This window comes from Passer montanus, unplaced genomic scaffold (genome assembly GCF_014805655.1).
Source record: "Passer montanus isolate IOZ18808 unplaced genomic scaffold, ASM1480565v1 scaffold44, whole genome shotgun sequence".
In the NCBI taxonomy this organism is placed as follows: Eukaryota; Metazoa; Chordata; class Aves; order Passeriformes; family Passeridae; genus Passer; species Passer montanus.
Genome location: NW_024369262.1, coordinates 2,663,295 through 2,682,727, shown reverse-complemented (window position 1 = coordinate 2,682,727; position 19,433 = coordinate 2,663,295). Strand labels below are relative to the sequence as shown.

The following is a 19,433-nucleotide window of genomic DNA, read 5'->3' as shown; positions in this document are numbered from 1 at the left end:
AAACAAGCCTTGCCCTTCATCTCCTCGCTGCCACTTTGGTGAAAGCCCCATAGCTGAGAGCTGCCCTGGCTGTGGGAACTGGTTTGTACAAAGTGCCCTTGGCAGGGGCTGTCAGAAATGGGTTTCAAGTAATTGAACAGCTCCCCTTGAAGCAAAGCAAGCCTGATCCCAGCCTGGGCTGAGATCCCAGCCCAGGGGACACCCTAGTGACCCTGAGGGCAGAGCTCAGCCTCGCAGCTGATGGGCTTCCCATGGAGCTGCTCTGCTCCAGGTCCGGACTGGCCCTCGCTGTGTGGGAGCAGCTGCTGAGGAGAGACCCCATGTGGGTCTCTGCTTGAGCCTGCCAGGAGCTCGGAAGCAACCAGAGTCTCCTGAGCTCTCTTGGCTCCTTCATTCTCCTGTGGAACTGCTGGCTGTAGGTCACAGGGCTGAGAGGCCTTTTCCAGGCTGTGTGGGTGCAAAGTGACAGCCTGTCCCTGCTGGGAACAGATCCTGCCACACAGCAGCACCTCAGCACTTGCTGTCTGCAGTGCTTACAGGGGTGACCACTCAGGAGGGGCACTTTGGACCCTTCACAAAAAACAGGGAAGCAGGGGCTGGTGATTTGCTGGAGATCCAAGTGTCTGAGGGTCACTGCTGACCTCTCCTGATTCACAAGGCACTGATTATCCACTCATGGGCCGCCAGGCTGGCCTGCAGCAGGGAGGCACAGCTGGCTGTCCTGCCTGCAGGAAAAGAGGAGGAGAGCTGCCTGAGCCCAGGGAAGGTTCGGGAAGTGCAGGGTCTGTGCTGGAGGGCAGAGCATCCGGGGAGCTGCTGGTCCCAGCGCGGTGGGGCCGCGCTCGCGGTCGAGCTCCGGTTGAACGGATGCCAGCAGGGGATTAATGGGGATGTAGCAGAGATCAGTTGCACATTTGGCTCCTGAGGCTTTTGTGAAATTAAGATGCAGCGTTTCAGGCAGTTGCTTCCCAGGACAGTCATTTAGAAAACCCAAGTATGTTTAATGGTACAATATGCCCTGAAGTACTTAGAAGGGAACTAGAAAGTAATACCATGACACAGGAAGAGAAAATCGTCCAGCCCTGCTAAACAGCTTCCGTGCTTAAAATAGGTAAAAGGTGAGGAATAGCCAAGTCCTTTTTGGGCAGGATCTCTGGTGATTTATCTGGAAAAAATATGGAAAAGATGATGTTGTCCTAATTGGGCTCTTGCCCCTAAAACCACAGGTAAGCAATTTATTAAAAGCTTCCGCTCGGCTCCTGACCTGCTGGTTCTGAGCTCAGTGGGGTTACTGCATGCTGTTCCAGATGTGCTGTGGTATCAAAGCACAGGTGGTGGAGCTAAGGAAGCCCTCACTCCTTCTCGTTGTTATTCCTTGGCAATAATCTTCATCTCCTCAGTAACAACCCATCCTGCAAAGGGCTCCTCCATCCCCAGAGTGCTGTCTGCCCTAGGAGGATGTTGCTGGATACACTGGATGTGGTCTGAGATTTCTCAAAATTAGGAAGTCTTTAGAAGCAATCAGTTTGCTCTAATTCTCTGGCTGTGCCTCAAATCCAGGGAAGTTGCCTTTTGCAGGGAAGGCAGTGCATTTGTACTGACAGAGCTGCTCCATTCTGCACAGCTACAAAGTACAAGGAGACTGTTTGTTCCAGCCCATGTTTTTGGGAGGGTAACAGAGGCTTTGAACTGCTCCAGCAAACAATGCCCAGGGAGAGGGTACCCTGCTGGTAGGCAGACCCAGGTGATGAAAAGCACCCATGAAATATGACTAAGAAAGGCATTTCTGTCTATAAAAATAAAGCTGTCACTGTCCTGAAGTCTGTTGGGGAAGCCCAGCAGAATTGCCCATGTGGGTTACCAGAAGTGGCTCATTAATCCAGCCCGTGGTGATATCACAAGATCTGAATCTCCTGGGGGGAAGAGAGAGGAAATTGCTATGGAGGCCCCTGAGGTCGCCTGCCCCAGCTCCAGATGCCTCACCCTCTGTGGGTTTTGGCTCCCTCACTCCTATGTGGGCACTTGATAATGTCACTGATAACTGGTGTGGGCACTTTCTGGGAGATATTCAGTCTGCTGGGTCTGGCTGTGGCTTTTTCTAGTGTAGGAACAACAATCAGTACAGCAAACTCTGCAGAAGAGCCAGTGGGACAGGAGGACCTCCCCCCTCAGTAGTTCCCAAGGTTTTGGGAAGCTTCTTAGTTATAAAATTATCTTCATGGGATACCAGGTGAGGACCATTGTGGGCAGCCACACCTCAGTCATTTTTGGGGTTTGACCGTGCTCTCTGCAGTAATTTCTGGGAGGTTGCTGGGGATCCAGCAACTTTGATAAGTGACCTCAGCTCATTCCCTGAGCGATGAAGAGCAGGATAGAGGTGTCAGATTTCCGTGGGCGCCTGTGAGTGGTGTTGAAAGCTCACCCCATCCCCAGGCGTGGCCCCGCAGCCGTGGGCTGCTGTGTCCTGACGTGCGGCAGCGGCTGCGGGGACCCGCTCCAGCTTTGACACTGTCAGCAGCTCCACCAGTCACAGAGTCCCTGTCCTGTGGGGCTCGAAGTGATGAAGTTTAGGGGCTCAATCGCAGTGCTGGGTAGTGTGTAGCCTGGGGGAGACAGGGCTCTGTGCCATGGGATCCGATGTTGCAGCGAGGAGTTCTGCAGGAAGCACGCTCTGGCTGGCATTCAGTGCACTGGAATTGCCACATCCGCAATGTGGCACCAGTGTGTGCATTTTGCTGCAGCCTTGGGAGTCCCATGGGCTGCTCCTGGTCCAAGTGAGCTGCTGGCCCCTTGGCACCTCTCCCAGATTGGTAGAAGTCAGTAGAAAAAAATGGTTGGTCAGAAATGACTCATAAAGGCCGTGTTTTGCTGCCAAAAGAATGCTGCCTGTCGGTCACAGAGCAATCCCTCACTGCCCTCTCTAAGGAAGCAGCCTGCACCTTCATTCCCTACAGCTCCTGGCTGGGAGACAGCACCCCAGGGATTCCCCTTCCCCAGGAGATGTGACACGGGCTGAGCCATGCCCACCTCCCAGCCCTCATCCAGGGCACAGCCTGCTCTCGACAGCCTTTCTCTCTGTCTGCAGGATGGAGACTTTCCCTGCCGTGGCCGAGGAGGTCCTGAGGGAGTTCCAGGTGCTGCTGCAGCACAGCCCCCCTCCCATCGGAAGCACCCGCATGCTCCAGCTCGTGGCCATCAACATGTTTGCAGTGTACAACTCCCAGCCCAAAGGTACCACGTGCTGCTGGAGGGGAAACTGGATGGGGATCAGCCATTCCCCATGTGGAGAAGGGTGGCGGACACACCAGATGGGGAGGTGGGAGTGGTGGTTGGATGCCTGTGGGTGTCAACACAAAGGGACCTTGGCTGGGCCTTTGGAGCTGGCTGAGGTGTCTGAGGAGTGAGGAGGCATCGCATCCCCCTGGAGCCTGAGTCATCAGCACAGAAGGAAAACGTTGCTTTATGGCTCTGCCTTCCCAGCGTGCAGGCTGGGCCCTGCTCAGTGCCTGTGCTGGCACCAGGAGGGCTGGGACAGTCTCAGGCCTCAGCTGTTGGCTGTGGCTGCCTGTGTCCATGCAGGTGGGTGGGGGTGTGATGCCACTCTGAAACACCAGGTTGGAGCCTGTGCCCCCGGGGTAATTCAGAGAACAACACATATCCAGTGTTAATTACTCTCCTCCTCTCACTTCCTCTATCCCAGCAGCCTGGATGGTCTCTACCACTGACAAATTTAATGTGCTGGGCGACAGAGGTGCCACCAAACCAGAACCTCTTCACTGAGTTTAAAATGATGCTTCCAGGGATTGTACTTTTCCCTGTGTCCCCTCCAACATGCACTCAGCAGCAGGTACCCAGGTCTGCCTGAGCCGTGAGTCTGGGAGCAGGGATGGGGCTGCTCTCCCTGGGTGGGAGGAAGCAGCATTGCACATCCTGATGCCTTGGGATTTAGATCCCAAATATGAAGGCCTCCAGCTGATGGATTTCAGCTAAGGCCAGCATGTGGGTGATCAGGCTGAGCCCCAGAGAGCTGCTGCTGGAAGATCCCTCCCTCGTGAGCCAGTTGGCCACTGCTCAGGCTGGTGGTCACTGGCCAAGGTCAGCTGATGGAGCAAACCAGCACCAGCTGGAGGGCTGGGAAGTGGCTCCTGTAGCTGTTCCTGCCTTGTAGGCACTCTCCTCTCCTGGGGGGAGCTGTCAATCCCACTGGCAAGACAGCCATGCCCTCCTGCCTACCAGATGCCAGCCAATGATGGCGTGTTTATCTTTGAGCTGCAAAGTACTTTGTGATTATAAGCAAATGCCTCTGCGTGACAGTAATTATTGTATTCATAATATTAATAATACCCCTGGTAGGTAAATTAATAGTGGTGTCTGTGCCACAGACAGGGGCGGGTGGGAAGGAGAGGATGAGATTTGTCTGGGATGGATGGCAAGCCCCTGTGGCAGAGCTGGAAGCAATCCCAGCTCTCAAACCACTGGGCTGAGCTCGTCCCTCCACAGCCGAGTTGTGGATGTGTGTGAGTGACGGAGGGAGTGCTTTTTATCTCATGAAAAATAAGTATTCTCAGAGTTTTCTGCCTCCTGTGTGGGTAGCTGCCAGCTGCTCCCAGCTTTCGGATCTCTGGAGAAAGCAAACCCGTTCCTGCCGGGGCCTGCGTGCGGAGCAGGTGGCAGCACTCCTGGAATGCCCGCAGGTCGGATGGCACCACGGCTGCCATCTGATGCCAAGGGCCCTTCAGGGATTTCCCTGAGGGCTCTTTGCTCTGGTGACCCTGAAATATCGCTGAGAGTGTTGTTGGCAAAGCAAACCCTGCTGTCAGCGCGAACGCCCCGGTGGTCTCGGAGCGCTGGCACAGCGCAGGTTGGGCTCGCTGCCGCCGCTGCCATCCTGGGAGGAGCTGGGTGCAGATGGAAATCAAAAGCAGAACAACAGAGGGTCTGGAGTTTTGAAGGAAGGCAGGAATGTTGGAATGCTTAGAGTCCCCTGCGTGGAGCGAGGGTGCTGGCTCTCTCCCCGGCGTGTGGGCTGCTGTGGGCAGGGGCCTGGCGGGAGCGCGGCAGGAACGCTGTCGGGAAGGTGCGGGTTTGCATTTCCCAGCACATGAGTCACCTCCCTGAGCTGCAGCAGCAGGGGCAGCAGGCAGCCAGGGGGCCGAGCCGCCCCTGTGGGCCTGTGGGAGGCTGGCAGGACTCAGGGAGCAGTCCCACCCTGCCTGCATCCCAAATTGCCAGGAAGCGTTGCTGGGGAGCCGGCTGTAGTCAGAGCTTGGCTGTGTCCACTCCGCAGAGCTGGATGCAACTTTGCAGTTGGACCAAACAGCCTCTGGAGATCTCCTCCTACTGAAATCCTCCTGCAAATCTGGGAGCAGAGCGTGTCTGTGTCCTTCCCATCACTCAGTTTGCAGTAGCAGGAGGAGATCCGTGGGTTTGGGGCTGGGAGGGAGGTCTGAGCCTCTTCCCTGCTGTCCAGGGCTGTTCTCTTCAGGGATAGCTGCTCCCTCCCTTCCCTGCTGTGTATTTCCAGGTCTCTGGAGCCCCAGCTACTCCTGAGAAGCTTGTAAATGTGCTTGTTGCTCCATGTCTGGTGTATGACAAATCCCTGGTGCCAAGATCCAGTGGTACTGGCAGTCATGGTGTGGTGTCACTGGCATAACAGTCACAATGTGGGGAATTCTATGAAATTCTTAACCCCTGAATAAGAACTTTTAAGAGTCAGGTATTAAGAAAAAGGAAACTTAACAATTAAATGCTGTGTTAAGCACCTGTCCTCCCTCTTCCTCAGCTATGTACCAAACAGAATCCTGCCCCATCTCAGCCTCAGTTTCTCCCATTTTTGGGTTGTGTTTGCTCTGTCCCAGACCTTCAGTGAGGATATGGGCAGCACGGGAGGTTGGGGCTCATGCATGATGGTTTGTATCTGCTGCTCTTTGCTTTTTTACTTCTATTCTTTTACTGTGGTGTGGGTTGGCCATGACCCTTCAGGAGTGCCCCTGTCCTGGCACGTGTCCCCTCTGGGATTTGTGATATGTCCTCTGTGTCTCTTCTCCCAGACACTGCCACCTTTTCATAAACCAACCAACCAACCACAAGGTCACCGTGTGCACTTCTGACAGGGTGACTTTTTTGTGCTGTGTTTAAACTGGTTTCAAAACCAGCCAGCTGTGAGCAGCACGTGGCATTTCACATCCTCCTCCCACACAGCTCACTGCTGTGGTTACCTGAACCCTGCAGTGGGTGCCAGGGCTCAGGTGAGCACAGGCAGGGCTCTGTGGCCCGTGCCCAGTGCAGCTGAGCTGTGCTTGTCCCCAGGGACAGCACCAGGCACGCTGGAGCTGGTCTCAGCTGCCTGTGCAGCCGGGCAGCACTGGGAAGATCCTGGGAGATGAATTGGATCTGTTGTTTTCTCTGACAGAGGAAGCCAAAGAATTCCCACATGAAGTGCATCCCCTGCTGTTCAGCATCAAACAGTGTGTTCCTGCTTTGTCCTGGGAGGCATGCAGCCACTGAGGGTCCCACTGACCCGGCTGCCTCCTGTCAGGAGCACTTCAGGTGTGAAAAAGCTTCTTGCAGACCTCAAACCCATGGGGCAAGGAGTGCCCACCTAGGGGAGAGAGGCAGAGAGAGGTGGCCACTGCACATGGCAGAGACTTGCAGTTGCAAGTGCTTCCCAGGATTGGACAAAGGTGACTAAACCAGTGTTTTGGGCCATCCTGGGCTCTGGCTGGGGTGGGGCCATAGTGGGGTGGCCCGTTTTAACAGTTTGGTAGCCATCTGCACAACCAACTCACAGAGAAGTTTGGATCCCTTTATCCCAACCACAAGCACTCCAAGAATTTTAATTTTTTTTTAATTCTGTAATTTGGGGAAATAAAACTCTGGTTTCTGAAAAGACTAATTGAAGCCGTGCTTGCGGCAGGGGCATCTCGGTGAGTGGAGAGAGAGGAACCCCCTCCCAGCCCATCTGTGCCCAATTTACTCCGATCTGGCCTCTCTGAGGCTTTTTTCTTTCTCTCTCTCTTTAATAATTTGTTTTATAATTCCTGGAATCAAACCCATCTCAGACACACTGTTTTATTTTACTGTATTATTGGATTATACTTCCTATAAATCACTGGATGTTATTCATAGGCCACCACCAGAATAACTTCCCCTCTCCCCCCAAACCCCCCCCCCCCCCCCCGCCCCCCCACCCCAACAAACTCACCCACNNCCCCCCCCCCCGACGGCCCCGCATTCCAAACAAGCTCTCACCAAGGTGGGGGTGCAGCAGCACGGGGCACCCTAGAGACACTTCCCGGAAATCCCAGCAAATTTGCCTGGCTGTGGGTGTGAAGCATCAGGCTGCAGCACCTGGATGCCTTCTGGCACTCTGGGCCGGCCGCGTTGTGCCGTGTGGAGGTTGTTAGGAGGTCGGGCTTAGGTGGAAGTGGAGAGGGGAGGGGGCTGCCATATGTGCATCCTCAGCACATGTAGGGAATGAAGTTGCATCCCCCAGGGCCGAGCAGAGTCAGGGCACAGAGGCACAGGGAGGTTCTGGCCAAGTGTGTTGCTTTAGCTGAGGATTGGGGAAGTGGAAAGTGACAGTTTGGGCAGGGTGAGCCGTGCACAGGGCATCTGCTCTGCCAAGGCCAATGGGCAAGGAGGAAAACTACTAATTGTGCCCTGGCAGAGGGACTGTGCTCATGTGGGCTGTGAGGAGGGCTCAGTGTGGCAGGGGCAGACTGAGCTTTGTTCTGCAGACACTGAGTCTCTCTTCTTGAGTGGAACAGGTTGGGTTCTCTGTGCAAGGTGGTGTTAGCTGGGAAGCCTTGAAGGCTCGTGCAGAACGGACGGTTTCACAGCAGCAGCTTCAGAGCGCTATCTGCGGCTTTTGCCACACTGCTGTTCTGAGACCTGGGCCGAGCAGGTCAGTGCTGCAGGGGTTGGAGAGACTGCTGGGCTCAGAGAGGAGCTGCTGTCACACAGCTGTGACTGCAGCCTGTGCAGTTTGCTAAGGCACGTGGCCCTGCTTGCTCCTTGAACACGGACACCAGCTTGAGATGCAGATCTTGCCCAAATCTGGATACACACAAGGAAAGATCTGTAGGTCAGTGCAAATCTCCTGCAGCTCTTAAGCAGGTCCAGGACTTTCTGTTTTCGTTGGAGAGGTCAGAGCCCTGAGATGAGGCTGTGCTGTGGTAACCAGCAGCCAGCCCCGCTGCCATTCCACGCTGCTCACAGCCCTGTGCCGGACACGGCAGGTCTCGCTTTGCTGACCACACCTGCTCAGGCTTGCAGCCTGAGCCCTTAAAATATCCCTAGAGATGATGCAGAGGCTGGTGGTGTCTGCCCTCAGCAGAGTCTCAGCTCTGACCATTGCCACGGGCTCGTTTCTGCCGCTCGGACCAGCTCTGCTCAAAGGGCTGAGTGCAGCATCAGAAGAGGCTCAGAGGAAGCACCTTCTGATCACCTGCGGCAGCCTCATCTCCACCTCTTCTTGTGAAGCTCTAACCACATCTTTCATGTTGGAGTTGACAAAAGGTGGGGGCAGTTGAATGCAAGAGAGTCCAGTGCATTTGCCCGAGTTTAAAAATAAAGCAGTGTTGTGGGTAACTGCCTTGGTTTGGTGGAGTTTTAAAATTAGGCACAAAAGACAGCTTAATAAACCTTAGGCTATAGATAGCACCAGAAGCAACTTGATCTTTCCCTGTCTGGGGAGCAGAACTGAGTCCTTTTCTCTGAATTCCCCTCTTTGTGTGGTAAATACACACTTCTGCTGTGGGCTGTGACACCTTTGGGCTAAACAGCCAGGAGGGTGATGAAGATGTCACATTGCAGGGCTGTGCTGGAGGGACGCTGAGCATCTGCAGCCCTTTGCTCCGCTGAGAGCAGAGCCTGAGGTCCCTCCACCTGCCTGGGGGGCTCGGTTTGTAGTGCAAAGCCCACTTGATGCAGGGAGGCTGGAGTTGAGCAGTTTGACATCTGGTTTTCTCTGGGTGCTGGGGCGTACAGCAGTTTTGGACTGAGGTGTGTGCACTGAGGTCTCCAGCTGCACCTGGAGTCGCTGTGTGACTTTCCCTCTGAGACTGGGCAGTGCTGTCTTTAGCGGGGTGGTGTTAAGACATAACACTTCCCAAGGCCTTAAGTTTGGAGGAACTGGATGTGTAATTTATCCTTCCCCTCCTTCCACATTGCTGCTTGTATTTGCTTCGCATTTGAGTGGTATTTAGGAGAGGAAACTCAGAGGAAGGCTGGATGATTCTGGTGTCCATCCTGCCCTTGCTGCCTGCCTTGCACTGAGGCTCCTGAGTGAGCTGGCTCTTTGATGCCACTGCCTTGGCAAAGAGCTTTTACACTGAACCTGCTGTTTAGTGGTATCTGCTACTCCCTGTGTCCAGACACAACCCACACCCTGAGATGTGTGAATAGGAGGAAGGGTTGAAGTGGTGCAGGGAGTGCTACCTGCATTGCTCATCTCGGGAGCCACACAGCTTCCCGTGCTGAGCCTCCTAAGGGACACGTACGTGTCCAGAGATGGCAGCTGACCCTCCAGGGTTTCTCCTCTGAGTGTTGGAGGTTGGCACAGTTGCTGGGAACTGTCGGCGCCTTTCCCTTCAGGGAAGGAAGCTGTCTCAGACTTGAGACACATCAGTAAAGTTCAGGTAAAATAATTCTGGCCCAGACGTGTCTTCAGAGTCTTGCTCTCGGGCTCTTGAGGCTGGTGGCAGCAATGTTTAGACCAAAGCCTTCCTTTGCTTATTCCCCTCTGTTTCCTGTTTAAAAGGCAGATTGTCACATATTTGGGGATTTATTTACCGTAATTGGAGTTATTTTCCTGGCTGCTGGCTTCTGCCCTCTGATGCAAGACTCCTTAGTGAAACGTGTGTCCAGAAAGCCATGTGACTTTTTTTTCCCCTTGCCACAAGTGCCAGCAGGAGATGCAATAATCAACGCGCTGCAGGGAATTTCCACTGGCAGTTCAGGTTTCTGAAATCTAGACGTTGGCTTGGGAGGCAAAAGATTGAGCAGGGCTTTGTGGCAGGGAAGGGAAAGGTTTCCAACAAAATTGAGTGTTTGCTGGTGTGTCAGACTCTCCACTCCTGCCCTCCAGCTCAAGTGCAGCAAAGTCCACATCAAGTGGTGTTAGATGAGCTTGCTGGGGGCTTCTGCCTGCTCTGCCTGTCACACATCCTTACATCTGCCCTTGAAGCTGTTCCACGAGGTGATAGCAGGATCTCATTTCAGGGCAACAAATTGAGGGGAAATGATTTGTAAACACAAAGCCTGAGTCTGCTTTAGAGCCAAGCTTCAGCAGCCCAAGCAGCAAATCAGGACAATCAGTGACAGGTGAGGTGAGGTTGGAGAGGCTTTGCTGTGGTTCCAAGGCACGGCCAGCTCTGCAAACACTGAATCCAGCCACTATTTGGATGAAGAAGCAGCGTTACTGTGTAAAATGAAAGGCAGGAAATGGAGCAGTGGCACACTGTGTCCATCTGTCCTGCTGTGGAAGAAGAAAAGAGGTGCTCAGGCAGCTGTCCCAGGTCTCTGCATCTCCCCAGCTTTGGTGGTGGAGAAAGGGGTGCCAGGGTGTCAGAGTGAGGTGCACCAGGTGCAGCAGCTTTGGTGAAGCTTTAGATGTTTGCAGCGTGACAGGAAGTCCTTTTGCTTTTGAAGAGATATTTCTGATTCTTTAATGTGCCTTGCACCTTTGATTTCCTCATGCTTTTAAGTAGCACCAAGTCAATTACTGTATTTCTGTTTAATTCTCTGAGAGAACACTGTATAATTAGGCTAATTATGCCGCTTTGTGAAGTTGTAAAACTCCTGATTGAGCTTGAGGGGCTGTTTTATAACCTTGCAGGTGTAGGCAGGGAGGGCTGCCCGCCCTGTACCCTGTGCAGGTTTGGGTGCAGCCTGCCAGCTCAGTTCCTTCCCAGGGGCTGCCCCACAGGCTCATCCCCTGCCAGCTCCATCCTGCCTTCCCCTTTTCACAGGCTGCAGTCCCTCTGGGAATGCTGTGCCCAGTGCTAGGGGGCTTGTTGGGATCTCTTCTTGCCTTAGTTTTCAGATCAGGAGTGGCAGCACAGCCGAGGCTGTTTCTGCTCTTGAGTGTGTCTGAGGAGGTGACCCCATGCAGGTTTAGGTGTGGAGATCTTTTATTTTCCCTAATTCGGCTGTGTGTGCCCTGCAGTAGGTTCCTGGCAGCACAGAGCTGGCTCTGCCTGTGCTAAGTGACAGTCAGGAAGAAGGTGTGACCTTCAGGTGTCACCCTGGCTGTGTGATGCTCACTCCAGCCTCAGCGACCGGGACAGTTTAACCCCAGCTGAGTGACAGCCCTGAAGGCACATGGCCCATCTGTAATGGAAGGGTCATTTTTAATGCTGGTCAGTGTGGCTGATGATGGCTGTGGTGGCCTTAGGGCTGGCTGGTAGGTGACACACAGAGGGCACAAATGATTTGTCTGCCCCTGGAGCACTCAGATCCCAACCCAGAGAAGCAGACAGGAGCACGTCTCTGTGGAATGGGAAGGAGCTACCCCACGGGGATGAGTTTGGCTGTGGAGTTTCTCCATTCCCCCTTCTCCCATCCCTCCTGGGATCATCTGGCCCCCTGACCCTGGCTCAGTGACCTCCCGGTGCCTCTCCTCGGCCCCAGGAGCGGAGCTGGGGCGTCTTGCGAAAGCAGCGCCTGCTCCCCGGGTAATGGCACGGGGCTGGAGAAGGAGGCTCCGGCTGCCAAAGGCGGGTTGGGAACAGCATAAACCCTTCAGCCCGAGGAGCCAAGGGCTGACAACCCTCGTGCCTGGTGCTGGGAGCCGAGCTCGTCCCGCCCGGGGGGCCCCAAGCGCGCTCGGGGCCGCGGCGGAGAGCGGCCAAAGGCGGCCACATGGGCGCGGGTGGCTCGGCAAGCAGGCGCAGCGGAAGTGATGCTCCCAGAGCCATCTGCACGGGGAGCGGGAGACGCGCCCCAGCTGGTGCGAGGCCCTGGCAGCCCCGGGAGCTGCCGTCTGTTGGGCTTTACTGCTGTCTACGTTGAAACACGGCTTGGGAAGGACGGGAGGGGGGTCGGTGGCACGGTGCCAGTCCCGGTTCTCCTGGCCTTCTCGTTCCTCTCTCCTCCTCCTCCCCACTCCCTCCAATGCTTTAAAGTCACATTTCCAGGCCAGACATAGAATTAATCTCTGGGCACTTCACATTGCTGGCAGCGCAAAGCAGGATGTGGGATCTTTTTTTCTCTCTCTCTGCGTCTTGGCTGACTTTTTTACCTCTCGAAGAATTTGGAAGGGCCGTGAGATTCCCCCCACCCCCCCTCGCCTCAGTGCCGTGCAGTTTTTCAGCACGCTGATCACCCTGCTGTGGCTTCACCCTAATAGATTTCATATGCTGACACAGTTGACATCAGTACCAAACTATTTTACATGTGATCTGGTGTATTTCCTGAGGAAATCTGCAAGATATTTATTAAGAACTAATAAAATAAACCTCTCCATGAGCTTTTAGGTAGTTTTCAATTTTTCATGTCTCTCTCGTTTCCTCTTATCAATGAGTTTCTATTTTCTCCCTCCTCTCTGACCATTGCAAAAGGAAACAAAAATAAATGTTTTAAACCGTTCCTGAATGGACACTGGGAATATTTCTGTAGTGATGTATTAGCAAAGTCGTATTTTTAGGGCCGTATTGTCAAGACTAAAAATATCCCGCTGCAGTGCATCCTTTTTATAGGGCTTTGTGTGTGTGTGCTGAGCATTGTACAAGTTTGCACCAACGTGCAAAGGTCTTTGTACTACTGCAGCGTTGCCTCCCCATCACAGCTGGACTCCATTAGGCCTTGGAAATTAGTGTAATCCTGGTTAAGAAAGAGGAAAAAAAAAAAAATCAATCAATCTCGCAGAGCAGCGTTTCCCCAGCTGAGCCGGGATACCTGCGTGGCAGCCGCGCTCCGGAGGGCTCCAGCAGCCGGTGGTTTTGCCACGGCTTTCCTGCCACGGAGGGTGTTCCCTGACGGAGAACAGCGGCTCTGCTCTCCCTGCTTCCCCCGGAGCAGCGTGGCTCAGGCAGGATGGGCTGTGGGCTGCAGTCACCCGGTGGGTTCTGCTCGTTTGTCACCCCTTGGGGCTGCGCTGTGCTGGCAGGCAGCACCGCGCGTGTGAGCGTAGCAGGGAGCAGGCTGGATGCTTCGCGTTCTCAGAGGGGTTTTCTGCCTTCCTGCTATTTGTGTCTCCTTCAATTAGCCGCGATTGGAACAGAGAGAACCAAAGGTGGGCGCCGGGCTGAGAAGCCGCCTCCCCTGTGCGCTGCTCGCGGGGGGACCCCTGTGCGGCGCTGGAGGCGGCTCAGCCTCTCCGTCACGCGTGATTGATGCAGCCCTTTCCAAACACGATTTCCCCTCCGGCTCGCGTCCGCGGATGCCAGCGTGGAGCTGCGGCCGTCACTCTTGTCCCCAGCAGCCAGCCTTGCGTCACAGGTGGTGGGTGCAGCGGCTGACGGGGGCTGACGGCCGGGCCAGCGCCGTGCGCATGGCACACGCGCCGCGCTCCCCCTCCATCCCCTCCATTTGCTCGCCGTAGCTTTCCTGTCTGCTGCTGCTGTCTGGAGAGCCACAGCCTCTCTGCTTCCTGTAGAGCAGTTCAGCGAAAGCAGTAATTAGGGCCCGTAAAAATTTATTTTATTAGCGAGAAGTGTTGGTGGGTAATTGGCCATAATTTGAACCCAGCCAGATTGGAGATTAATAAAAAAAAAAAAATTTCATATATATATATATATATAGTAAAAAAAAAAAAAAATCACAGAGAGATCTTTTTACCAGAAACACCAGGGCTGTGAGCTGGAAACCCTTCCCGAGGCGGGTGGGACGGGACGGGATGGCGGCTGTGGAGAGGGCGGCCGGCAGCGAGCGCCTGTGCTGTACCCGTCCTTGAGGGTGTTTGACACTGGCATGGGAAGAAAGGAAACCTTGTTTTCCAAGAACTCTGCTCTTTCTCAGCTTGATAAGCATTTAAAATAAAAGCTGCACAATTGGAATTGGCAGAGCATCCTCATTCTTTTGTCTGTCTGTTTATTTTTTTCCCCTCATCCCTCGACATGTGTGCTACAGCCCAGGGTTACTACACCCCGTGGAACCACAGGCCTGGAGCTCTGCAGGCGCTCGCTGAGCTCTGCCCACCCCCGGCCTGGCTCTTTGAAGCCTGGCAGAGCAACAGAGATCCAGCCCCGACCCTGGCAGCCTCCTGATGGCCAGGGCACTGAAGTCTTTGACAAAACGTGTGTTCTCAGCCCCTTTTGGCTCCCCCTTCGCTCGCAGGGCAGCAAACCCAGGGCTGTGCCTGGAGCCGGAGCGGTGGTTTGGAATCGGGCTGTGACTGCACTGTATGGACCCGATGGCTTTGGTATTTATAGGCTTGGTTGGAGCAGCTTGAGCGTGGCCAACGGAGCGGGAGCGGCTTGAGGGCCGACGCTGATCCCGACGGAGGGTGATTGGAGAACTCCCCGCTCCGGGAGGACGGAAGAGCCAAGCCCCTCTGCACACATGTCACGCGCGGTTACTGCCGCTTGAATCACACCAGGGAGTTACTTCAGGCTACTAGCCCTGCTTGTTGCTTTGGTGTAAGTTACTCGGGGCGTTCCTTCAGGTCCGTAGTGCTTGTTTTTCGCTTGGCAGCCTCGGGGCTGGGACCTGGTGTAACCGTTTCCCAAGGAATATTTTTGGTTTGAAAACTGAAGGTCAGCAGTTCGCAAGGGCTGCGCTTGCAGCCAACTCTGTGGTTCGCCTTGTGCCACCGGGCCAGCAGCACTTGAAATCCTGATCAATTGATCTGCAACAATATGAAACCACGAAGGGTGACTGCCAGTTAAAACTCCCCGTCTCGCCCCATTTTCCCCACCCAAAGTGTCTTTCTGCCCATATCCCCTTTCTTGCCGCCTGTCTCCCTCCCTCCCTTTCGGCTGTGTATTGGAGTTTTTGTCTATCTTTTTCCATCTCTCTGTCTCTTTTCATAACAGTTTTTAATAATGTTTTAGTTAGTTCCAGCCTTTTCCCTCAATGGATCCCATTGGAAAATACATTTGAAAGGAAACAGTTATACACTTCCCTTCCTTTGAAACTCTGTTGGCACCTTTTCCAGTGCAGTAAACCATACAACATGGATTTTCAAAGTTTCCAAACACAGACATGCTGGCGTTAAATTTATGAAAAAATATTTTATTCGGCTGTATAGTAACTATGAGTCTCCGAGCTGCTGGTCACAGTGAAATCGAAGCTCGCTTTGGAACTGCAACAGGTTTTCAAATCTCTGCAGGAAACGGCACTGGAGCCTGCAGCTCCCTCGTGTCCTCCTGCCAGGAGACACAGCAGCAAACAAAAGGGGTGCTGGGGCACCCCATGGCCAGCCCACCAACCCCCAGCACAGCCTTTCCCTCTGTATGGCCATGCTGGGAATGCTGCAGCAACGGTAGCTGCAGGGAATATCACAGTTGTGCCTATCCTATCTCAAATCACGGGGGGAAAGCGGAATTTGGCGTAAAAGCGTGATGTCTTAGGCTCGTTAATGAATGTGGAGGGTTGAGGCTCTTTAGCTCCATCGCCTGTGTGAGCCCGCACGTGCGCTGGGAGCCGAGGCTCCGGCTCCGTGTGAGTTGTTGGAGCACTGAGATCATATTTTCTGACAGGGGGGCTCGGATGTTAAACTTCCTGGAGTGGTTTCTCTGCGTGCTGTGGGTTTGTGCCTGTGGTCACGGCCCTTCCCGCAGGGAATCGCTCGCTCGACACCTGAGACCTCCCTTTGCGTGGCACCGCCCGCAGCTGAACTTCTTCCAAATTTCCACAGAAGACCACAGTCCCTGTTCACCACCCAAGGTCTGGTGGGCGAATCTGGCTGCATCTTCATGAGAAGCGTTTTGAGGGGTTGGTTCCAAACAGAGCCAGCCTTGAAGGCTGCACCCAGTGGCACTTCAGGTGTGGTGTAAGGCACCCAAAGCCTCCCGGGATACAAAAGATGATGACAAAGAGATCCCAGGCTCAATTTTCCTGTTATCCTTTTGCTTGTAAAATTTCTTTCCATTCTCATGGGAGTTTTCCAGAGAAGCCACTAATTAAGTGTTATCATCATACTCGGTGCCACATGGAGTGCAGGAAAATCTACAAGATTCAGGTCCAAATAATGGTGTAAACTCACTGGTGTGTGCTCAAAGCTTGGGTTTGGGTGCCTTTTTTCATGGTACTGATGGAGAACTGAGCTTAAGGAAAATGCCAGATTTTCTAGTCCTTTGTCTGTCCACCTTGAGATGCAAGAGATAGAGTTCTCCTAAAAACATGATCCTTCAGGAGCTGCCTTTGATCAAAGCAGTGTTGCCCAGTGTCTGCAAATTCCATCTCCTCTGTGTCACCAACAAGTGAGGGACACAAAAATAGTTGAGCACATGCATTGGGAGGAGTTAAGGGGACTTCTGGATCTCCCTGAAAGTTCAGCACCAATATGAGGAATGGAATCAAGTTCTCCGTCTTAATCCCCCAAACCATGACCTTGTCCTGCAGCCCTGAGGCTCATTGAACACGTGCACATTTCAGCACATCAGAACACTCTGCAGGAGGGTCTCTGCTGCCTGTTAATTTTCTGTGTTGACTGAAAATGGTACCTTGAGGGGAGAAAAAGTGAGGTGTCATTAGGACGGCTTTATGGTGAGTGAGTGTGATGGAGCTGACTTGAAGCTGCATAGATGCCTCCAAGTCTGGTGTTCTGAGATTTTTTTGCATGTGTAGTTCCATAGTTTTCAGAAAAGCGAGCTCCCCTGTGGAACCATGCTGACCTCATCTGGGATCCTTGGCTGGCACGTAAATCTGGATGCACCACAGCAGGCTCTGCCATGGCAGCAGTGCTGCATGTGTGGGGCTGGGATCCTCTGGGGAGAGCAGCCACTGATGGTGCCAGCAGAGCAGTGAGGGGGCTGGAGAAGGGGCTGCTCTGCTGTCCCCAGTGCCTCACCTGGCTTGGTTTATTCTTCTGTCCAAGCAGGTGAACCAGCTTTGGTTAGAGTGGCATGAGAGAGCTGTCTGATAGTGGGCACCCAAATTTCCATAGGCCCCCACCTTGGCAAAGCTGGATGGAGATGGCAGAAGGCACACCCAGACCCCTCTGCTGTCCCCTGCCAAACTTCTGGTTCCTGCTCCAAGTGTGAAGGTGCTAGGGATTTTGCTGAAATGGTCAAAGAATTTTTAACTTGAGAAGAACAATATATTTTCCCTAACCTCATTCTGGCAAATGGCTGAACCTTTGTAGTTGAAATTTTCCCAATAAATTTAGCTCGAAGAAAGCTTTTGGCATGAAGGATTGCAGCCTAAATGGTTAAAGTTTGGCAAAGTTCTTAGGAACTGAAACCAAGGTCTTATAATGGAAATTGTTAAGTAAGCATCACAGCAGGCAGAGTGGCTGGGCTGTGCCCCTCTTGGTGGGGTGTCCTGGGGCTGGGGGTGCCAGCACCATTAGCCAGGGAGGCTGGAGGGACCAAGCAGGGCTGGAGTGGGAGGTGAGGAGGCAGTTTAGGCTTGCAAGCATTTGATGAAGACCCTGGGATTTCCTGCTTCCCAAGAGCTGGGAGGAGGGCACAGATTTCACTTCATGTTTTGGCATTTGCTTTGCAAACACTGGGACCTCAGGAAGCCCTAAGAAGACGAGCAGCAAAGGAGGGAATGTGCTGAAAAGGAAGCTCCACACTTTGCTGTTCCTGTCCCATCAAAGGCTCCTTTCTCTGAATGCTCCTGTCTGCAGGCACTTGCTCTCATGAGCTTTAACTGCAGGCTCAGTGCTCACCCAGGTTCACACCCAAGGAAGCCAGTTCTAGGCTGTCTGCTCACATTTTGCTGTCAAGAACATGCCCACCCCCAGCAAGAGCTTGGGGGGTGCAAAATGCTGCCTGTTATTTGTCCTTATTTGTAAACTTCCCTCAGGGCTGGAGGAAATCTCTTGGGAAGCCCTGTTCACACCTCCTCCCTGTTGTAAATAACATCTGACACACTTATGGCTGGGCACACACAGCTCCTGGGGGGATGCTGGCAGCTCTTGCCATGCTGCTGTGTAACCCCAGCTCCTCACTGGCTCTTTTGGTGGGGTTCATAGCTCTGGCATCTTCAAAAAGAGCTGACAGATCTGTGCAGACAGAGGATGGGCCATCAGGGCTTTTCTTTTTTCATTCTGCATCACTGCAGTGCCCCTAAAACCATTTTCCATTTCTGTCATCCGTGATTTTTCTCCTTTCATGCAGCATTCCCTGTTTCATCTGAACGCATCTTGCTTGTGCATTTTATGGCAAATATTCCCTCCACAGGAAGAGACAGCTGGTGCCAGGCTGGTCTGGAGCTATAGATATGCTGATGAGCTGGCATGCCAGCTTGAGGGGACACACTTCCTTATGAGCCAGCCAGGAGGTACATACATTTAGATTTGCCAGCCTTTTAGCTGCCAGACGGGTCAAATTCACGTTGCTGTCAGTTGTTGGCAGCAGAACCTGTGGCTCTGGGGATCTGCTGTGACACTGCTGGCACTTTGCTGTGCCTGTGTCACAATGCCAGCGTCAGAGCAGCTCCAGTGAGGGCAGTGCTGAGAAATGAGAGTTTCTCTGGCAGTTCTCCAGGTTTGCCAGCATGGATGAGCCTGGAGGAGCTTTTGCTTCAGCTGTGATGGTCAGGGACTGGCGTGTCTCAGTGCAAGTGTGACTAGTGACAGCTGGGATGGATGTGCCTCCCCAGGCAGGGGGAGTGTTTCTGACTCTGTATGGGCTGTTCCACGTCCCAAACTCACTCCCACAGCCTCGCTGGGGTCAGGGGGGCAGAGCAGGATCCTGCCCTTGCTGGCTGGGTCAAGCACCCCAAGCGTGTAGGGAGAGCTCCGAAGTGCTGCTTAGTGCAAGTGGAAATGGCTTCAATCTGTGTTTTGACTGATGGGTCTTTTCAGGAAATTTCTGAGAATAACATTTCTAAAAATGGCTGCTTCTTTCCACTGATATTTCCTGGAAAAGGCTGTAGTTAATTTTAAACCACTATCCTTTTCCCTTTTCAAGTGGAAATGGCTTTGTGCTTGTCCTCAAGGCTAATGTCATTCTTTCTGACCTAGCCTGGGTTGTGTGGTGGGGAGGGACATTGTGCCATTGCCATTGCCTCCTCTTGCAGGTCGGGTTGGTCTCCCAGAGCTTCAGAAATTGGGATGTTGGGGACACTCTGTGCACGTGTCTGCTTAAAACTTTCAAATTAATAACTTTTTATTAAGTTAGTATTATTAATAGTCACTTCACAATGATGTTTTTTGTCGTTGACTCCTGGCCAGCCCTGAGTACACAAGAAAGCTGTCCCTAAAGTCATTCCCTAAAGCTTTGTTCATCAGGGTCAGGAAGGATATACTGAGCTGGTTATCGCACCCCAGGTGCAAGGATCCAGCCCTGCCTGGGCTTAGGGACAATCAGAGCCAG

At 53.4% G+C, this 19,433-nt stretch overlaps 1 protein-coding gene across 2 annotated transcripts in view; it reads left to right on the top strand.

The window, feature by feature from the left end:
- The window catches only part of SMG6 (SMG6 nonsense mediated mRNA decay factor), a 107,563-nt gene that overhangs the window by 26,062 nt on the left and 62,068 nt on the right, over window positions 1–19,433 (top strand). For both annotated transcript variants that reach the window (XM_039720514.1, XM_039720515.1), the window contains exon 10: window positions 3,086–3,231. In XM_039720514.1, the coding sequence (XP_039576448.1) occupies window positions 3,086–3,231 (146 nt within the window). The remainder of the gene's footprint in view (window positions 1–3,085; window positions 3,232–19,433) is intronic.